At 43.7% G+C, this 7,767-nt stretch overlaps 1 protein-coding gene and 1 long non-coding RNA gene across 2 annotated transcripts in view; one reads left to right on the plus strand and one right to left on the minus strand.

The window, feature by feature from the left end:
• The window catches only part of LOC123132296 (uncharacterized), an 11,264-nt gene extending 5,128 nt beyond the window's left edge, over positions 1 to 6,136 (plus strand). The window contains exon 2 of the long non-coding RNA XR_006464620.1: positions 5,690 to 6,136. This is a non-coding gene — a long non-coding RNA (uncharacterized lncRNA). The remainder of the gene's footprint in view (positions 1 to 5,689) is intronic.
• On the minus strand, positions 1,903 to 5,338 carry LOC123132294 (tyrosine-sulfated glycopeptide receptor 1-like). Its single transcript, XM_044552088.1, has one exon. It carries the CDS (start codon positions 5,272 to 5,274, stop codon positions 2,119 to 2,121), a length of 3,156 nt encoding a protein of 1,051 aa, XP_044408023.1. The 5' UTR covers positions 5,275 to 5,338; the 3' UTR covers positions 1,903 to 2,118.
• Positions 6,137 to 7,767: the final 1,631 nt, after the last annotated feature.

Genomic DNA, 7,767 nt, shown 5'->3' on the forward strand with positions numbered 1-7,767 from the left:
GACTTGGAAACATGTAACTATCTTGTTTTGTTAACATAAAGAGAACCAAACATGGATTAGTTAGCAATAATGAAAACAATGATTTACAAAGTTACTACTTGTGAGGGGAAGAGGAGTTTATCTCGGCAACTGTCATGAAAACCAAAGACTACATACATAATTAAAATGCATCATGTGTAATAATTCCTCTATTTCAGAATATAAGGTACATCAATTTTCATAAAAGTCAAAGGCTGTAGAATAAAATGTCTACATGTGCAATATTTTTTTAATAACTTTTTTAATAAAATATGTAAATACTTTTCATGATGGATCCAATGATACAAATTTGGTATTATAGATATTAGTTTTTTTCTAAGAACATGATAAAAAATGCACAAGTTAAACTTTTGAAAATAATAATACTATATCTAATTAATAAAAAATATGTAACAAAATATATACAATTAGAAATTACGATAAAAGTTTAACCCAAAATACAATTGCTCTAAAATTTTGGACAGAGTACCTGCTATGTACACATGACAATGTTTTGGTTGCACCCAGTCATCCATCCAGACCATTAATCAAATAAGCAAGCCTTCGGAGACACATTGAGAAGTGCTTCGTTGAAAGAAGCATGTGGAGAACAGTTATCACGAAGACATCGCATGGTGTACCTGGGTATGAACCGAACAGTTAGCAAATTCAAAAGCACCACAGAAGCATCATCCCTAGCTCATAATCGTTTGCATAAAAGTACACTGATTTTCACCCGTAAAAAATGTACACTGATTTCATCATCCACTGCCTATGTTAATTATTAATTCACGCTTAAATGGAGGAATCGACTCACGGACGGTTGGTTTCTCAATCGATAACACATGTTTGTCCATCACATGCATGCATGTAGTTCCTGGATCATCCGCTGGATGCTGTGCAAGATTCGCAATTTTCCATCACACTCGGCCATTACGTGAAACTACCGACCGCAAGACGTACGCCGGCGTCGGCGGATATATCACGATCATGTCGTTGTCATCGAACAGCTCTTGCAGTGTGCACTGAAACTTGCGAACACTGTCTTCAGTCGCCTCACTGCATAGCCCGTTTTCTTATCACAGATCCGCACGCCGGTGCCCCGACAGCCATGGCGGGTTGCTCTCCACCGAGAGCTCACTGGAGCGGCGGCCCGACGCCGGCAACTTTGCCGACCTGGACGCGGAGGAGTAGGACGTCGTCTCACTGGTCGCCTGCGGCCGGAGTAGCGGCACGACGGCACTATGGAGCCAGGATCCACGTCACACTCCTTGAGTCCGGCGTCTCCGTCACAGTTGACAAGGATGGTTGGAATCCGGAGGGTTGGAGGGCACGACGGCACTATGGAGCCAGGATCCACGTCACATTTTCTTTTGCTGTAATCCGTAGGGTTGGAGGGCCGTACCTGCCTAATGGCATGTCAATCCTCGGCTCGCTGGCGGAGGACGAGGATGTCGGCGTACGGTAGCGGGCTGAGGATGAGGGAGATGGGATCTGGAGGAGCCTTCTATTTCGGATGGAGGAGGCGGCGGCTACGCAGCCCTAGGAGTGCGACGTGGGGAAGGAACGAAAAAACAGGAGGAGCAATTATTACGGAAACAAATCAATGAAAAACCAACCGTAGTTGTATTGTGTTGTTATATCCATTCAATTCACGTGTGGTATAATGTTAATCTGTTATGCACGGTGATTTCCTGACATTCTAAACATCGTAGTTGTATTGTGTTGTTATATCCATTCAATTCACGTGTGGACCAAACATCTGTACACTGCAGTATCAACCAATCCAACTCAAACTCTGGTGTTTTGTGAATCAGTTAATCCGAAGCAAACAGCTGATAGAGCATCGTATAGTATCTGCACTTGAATGGAAAGCACTTTTATTCTTTCACTGTGAAAACAAGGCAATCATTTTACTTGTTTATTCTTTTTTTACACTCTTGGGAAGCTTGAGCATGAATAATGCTTCAAGAAACATCCGAAAGGAAGATGAACTACAAAAAAAAAGCTTTTCTAGAAAAGTAAATTAAGCTCAAAATAACAACCTGTTGGGCGCTGTAAAACCCAACTGTAAGGTTAATAATAAGTATTGGCTAGCTTTTATGTCCGCAGATCAGTGTCTATACTGCCCAAGCAGGAGACCACTTCCATGATAGTTGGCCTCCTGAACTGATTATGATTGACACACCTGCAAGCAGTTTCAAGCACCTTCAGCATTTGCTCTTCATACCCTGTTTCTCGAAGTGTTGGATCCAGGACCTCAATCTGCTTGCCCTCAGACCTCATCTGTAGAACCCATGGGACAAGTTCTTTTGTTGTAGACGAAACTGGAACAGGTCGCCTTCCTGTGAGCAGCTCAAGCAGGACTACCCCAAAACTGTATATATCTCCTCTCAACGTAGCAACCCACGCTTGCCCATACTCAGGGGGAATGTAACCCATAGTGCCGACCAACTCAGTTGTAACATGAGTTTTGTTGGGAAGGATCAATCTGGCTAGCCCAAAATCTGCAAGGTAAGCTTTAAATTCTTTGTCCAATAGGATATTACTGGATTTGATGTCACGGTGTACAATTTGAGGCTTGCAGATATCATGGATATAGGAGAGGCCTAGGCTGGCTCCTCGTGCGATCTTGAGCCGAGTCGGCCAGTCAAGAAATGAGCTAGTGCCATCATCTCTGTTATGAAGCCAATCATCTAGGCTGCCATTCTCCATGTAGGAATACATGAGGAGCCTTGAGTGTCCCTGGACGCAGTAACCCCAGAGTGGTACAAGATTTTCATGCTGTGCCATGGAGAGAGCATCAACCTCTGCACTGAATTCCCTTTCCATCAGACACATTTCACCGTTGAGCTTTTTAATTGCCAATTTGGAGCCATCATGTAGCTCTGCCTTGTAGACTAACCCATAGCCTCCACACCCAATGATGTTCTCCTTGTCAAAGTTGTTCGTAGCTTTCAAAATGTCAGAGAATTTGAGCTTGTTTCCTTCTCCCTTGCCTTGTGGCATGTGCATCACTACTAGTGTTTCCTCTGAACTGGAGTAGAATGAAGTCGCTTCAACATCTCCGCTATTCTTGCTTCCATTTTTCTCTGTAAAACCCTTCATCTTGACTGAGAGAAGGAGTCGCACCAGCAACAGCAGAATAGCAATACCTCCAAAGAACACACCAAATCCAATTGCGAAAGCAAATTTCTTATCTCGTTGTTTTCTGGAGGACGGGTGTATTGAAGAATCACATTTGTGAGTGAGAATAGAGCCACACAGCTTTGGATTCCCATCGAAACTAGAATTCTGGAATGTATTGAACTGGCCTCCAGATGGAATAGGCCCTTCTAGGTCATTGTTCGAAATGCTGAATGCTGAAAGGAAGTGTAGGCTATTCAATGCAGCTGGGATAGCACCTGTTAGACTGTTGCTGGACAAGTCTAGCACCTGCAAGTTTGTGAGGTTGCAAATCGACAGTGGGATCTGTCCGGATAACTTGTTGAAACTTAAATCAAGTACAACAAGCACTTTCAACTGACCAATCTGTGGGGGAATCACACCAGTGAACTGATTGTTGCTTAGATTCAACACCGTTGGAAAAGATGTAACAACACGGTATTGAAGTGATGGACCACTGTAAACAGGCAACTCAAAGACCCTTGGGTCCCATTGAGTTGCATTTTCAATTGATTTTAGCATTGGCATCTCCATCAAGGTTAACGGGATTTCTCCTGTAAGATTGTTGTTTGACACATCCATAAAGAAGAGATGGCTTAGGGAGTTGATCCAGCCTGGTATCGGTCCAGTGAGTTGATTGCTATTTAAAAGTAAGATCTCCAAATTTGTGAGCCTTGATATCCATAGAGGTATTTTTCCAGACAACTGGCAACTGTCAATGTCCAAAACCTGGAGATTCTCAAAGCCATCAATTCTGTCATCCTCTGGCATGAGCTCTCCCTTGAAGTTACTGCCGATTAGCAGAGTGGTAAGGTTCCTGCAGATCTTTAGGATGTGAAGTGTGTTTGTGATATTGCTGAAAGAGTTTGTGGAGAGTGATAGGAAGGTGAGGTTCTTCAGATCACTTATTCTTGGTGAAAGCTGCCCTATTAATTTGTTGGTGGATACCCGTAGTGCAGTCAGATTGCTGCAAGAGTATATGCTTTCTGGAACTGTGCCGTTGAAGTTGTTGAAGTAAACATCTAATGTCTTTAGATTTGGCAGGTTGGAGAAATTGACCTTGGCGAGCTGTCCACTGAAATTGTTATTCTTGAGGTCAATTGCTACGAGATTCGTGCAGTTGCTTAGAGCTGATGGCAGCTCCCCTGACAATTTATTGTTGTCCAAATGGAACTCCTCCAATTTCTTGAGCTGGCCTATGGAATCTGGAATCTCGCCACTGAAGTTGTTCCCTCCAAGATCAAGTGTTACTAGATTTCTGAGCTTGGTTATGCGCACACCATCAAGAACTCCATTTAAATGATTATTACGAAAAGACAGGTATTCCAACAAAGTAGCATTGAAGAGTTCGTCTGGGATTTCTCCACTGATGTTGTTGTACCCGACCCTGAGCTCTCTCAGCTTGGAGCAATCACCAATTTGTTGGGGGATGTTGCCACTGAATTTGTTTAAACACAGATCAAGCACAGCGAAGGACGGTGAGCTGTTACAGAGATAAGTTGGTATGTGCCCTGTAAAGCTGTTGTTACTGGCATTGAGTGCTCTCAGATTCTTCATTGCTTCCCATGTGGTGGATGGAAACTGTCCTGCAAATAAGTTGCTCGAGATGTTCAGTACCTGGAGAGGCTGGGCAGGGGTTGGAGATGCCAGTTCGTGGAGTTTTCCAGTGAGCTGGTTAAAGCTAACATCAAGTGTAGTGATGCTGCTGGACGACACCAATTCCAGCGGCAGGCCACCGGACAGCGAGTTGTGAGAGAGGTTGAGGCGCAAAAGGCTGGTGAGGTTGCCAAGGAACGGCGAGACGGACCCCTCGAGGCCTCGAGAAGCCAGCAAAACATCAGTGACCGTCCTATTAGGACTGCTGCAGATGACCCCTTCCCAAGTGCAGCAGTCCTTGTTGCTCCGCCACGTCGCGGCGAGGCCGCCGTCCCACGAGAGCCCGGCATGGAACTGGAGAAGGGAGGCCTCCTCATGCTCGGTGCAGGAACTGGCCGGAGAGGCCAAGGAGACCAGCAGCACGAGAGCGAGGCCAAAGCAAGGTATGTGCAATTTCTTGCTCTGTGTCTTGTTTGAGCACTGGAGTGTCTGCATGGTTTCCTGGTGAAACTAGGACGGAAACCAGAGCGTATGTTGTGCCCTGCCTGGATAAGACATCAGTGGTGGTCTATTCATGAACACCATGAGGGGGGAAGAAAGATCTTGCTCCCATTATGCGTTGGTCCTCGCAGTCGTAGTCAGCACGAAGAAAAGAATGGGTGGTTCACACTGTGTGACGGCTGCCTGCTATAATCCACTGACCAGTCAATTTCCAAATCTTACTGAATAGTGACCGTACAAAATATTGCTTTTCTAGACCCTAATAACTAATTCCTGACCCAGTCTGTCTAGAATTGTTACTTGAAGCGATAATTTTCTTGACCTGACATGACTTGTCTTACCGGCTTCACCAAACAATTCTCACATTTTCCCACTGATACTGACAACCAAATATCGGTTCTTGATGCAGGAAAGAAAAGCAGGGCATAAGAGAAAGAAACAGTAGGTGAAGAAGATTTTGCGAAGATTCTACCGGGCGAGACAATGCGCCGGGAAGATCGTACCGAAAGGCGCCTGCGATTGAGAGCAATCATCATGGTGTGTAGACAAAGGCCAAGTGGAGGGCAGGAAGAAAGTGCAGTTTCCTGGCTTCCTGGCTTAATGGACGGGGTGGGTGGTCGATCCGTGCGGTCTCCTCCATCCCCTTCTTGACCCGGGGGCGTTTACTTGCCCTTGTCACGCGTGCGTGCGTGCGAGCTTCGTCTGATGTTTACGTTTGCTCTTCTTTTGCCATTCTCCTGGCTCCACTGGCGCACTATAATTGCGGACCGTGGACGGTGACGCTTTGTGGCTGTCATCTGAAGTTTGAACCGTAACTTGGGGTGCTGGCAATGGTGATGCTAAGTACAGTTTTCTACTCCTATTACTGTTGTTTTGGAATGTTAATTAGTTTACTTGAATACAAAGGTGGTGTTGATTAGTTTACTTGGATAGGTCGACAGCTCCAATTATATGGATAAACCCTTTTTAAGAACTATATTAAGCGAAATTGCCAAACGGAGACCGAGCTCCATGAAGGCCTTTATTTGAAAACTTCAAAATTCAAACTTTTCAGCGACAGGTTTTTTTTTCTTTCTAAGAGGCACCATTGTGTTTCGCACAATAAATTTGTGCTTCCATGAGAATCAAATCTATGCTTCTTGTGGAAGTAAAAAACACATCTTCCCTTTTCCGAGAGGCACAATTGTGCATCTTCTCATGGAAGCAAATCTATGTCTCCACAAGAAGTAAATCCGTGCTTAACGTGGAAGTAAAGATTTTTTTTTTTGAGAGACACACATGTGCTTCTCGTGGAAGCTAATCTCTGCCTTCACAAGAAACAAATCTATGCTTCTCGTGAAACAAAAATACACATTTTTTCGCCGAGAGCAAAGTTGTGCTTCTCATGAAAGCAAATTTATGACTCCACAAAAAACAAATTTGTGCTTCTCATGAAAACAGAAACAACAAGTTTTATGTCCTTTCCAAGATGCACAACTGTGCTTCTCGCGGATGCAAATATGTGCCTCTACAATAAGCAAATCGGCTTGAAGTGAAAAAAAACTGCATTTTTTATTCTATTTTCTATCCAAAACCAAAAATAAACTGGGCAAAACCGAAAAGCCAAAAAATACCCCAAAAAACCATCTAAAATCTAAAAACGTGTATAGATAAATAAAAAATAAAATTCTGAAAGAGTGCCCATCATACAACACATGGCGGCGACTGGACGCATCACTTAACACGATTTTAGGTCACTAAAATAACCCTTGTGGGCTCCGCAAGGTACCCGTTAATTAGCTGCTCTTAGTCTATACTCTATACTACTTATAAAAGAGCAAACATTATCTTCTCTAAGTGCATCTCACAAAACGTACATGGATACATTATCACCGCATGATTAGTCCCACTAAACTCAATCTAACAGCTAGCCTTAACCTAATTTGTTCTCTGTGTGCACTTAGCAATTTACATTGACTGAACGTACTCCACCGCAGAAGAAAATATGAAAGTCCACGTCCGGTCAATTAGGAAACTATAATCACGGACACTCCTATTAAGAAACTAATCACTGACGCATCTAATTATTAGGAAACTAATCACAAACGCATATTAATATTAGGAAACTAATCACGGACGCATCCTATTATTAGGAAAATAATCACGCGCGCATCCTATTAGAAAATTAATCATGGACGCATCTAATCATTAGGAAACTAATCATGGACACATCCTATTAGATAACTAATCATGAACGCATCTAATTATTAGGAAACTAATCGCGAGCGCATCCTATCATCTTGGGAATCGCGATCGCGAGTCGCCTGCCGTTACCAGCCCACCACCCACGCGAGCCATAGTGGAAGACATGCCAGGAGTGTTAGGAATAAGCAACTTGTATTCCCATGAGGCCATAGGTGGAACATATGTGGAACATGTACATGTGTGGAACATATGCAGAAAACCCCTTATACAACAGGATAAACACAAAGGGGTACATGACTTATA

The sequence above is a fragment of the Triticum aestivum genome, chromosome 6A, assembly GCF_018294505.1.
Source record: "Triticum aestivum cultivar Chinese Spring chromosome 6A, IWGSC CS RefSeq v2.1, whole genome shotgun sequence".
In the NCBI taxonomy this organism is placed as follows: domain Eukaryota; kingdom Viridiplantae; phylum Streptophyta; class Magnoliopsida; order Poales; family Poaceae; genus Triticum; species Triticum aestivum.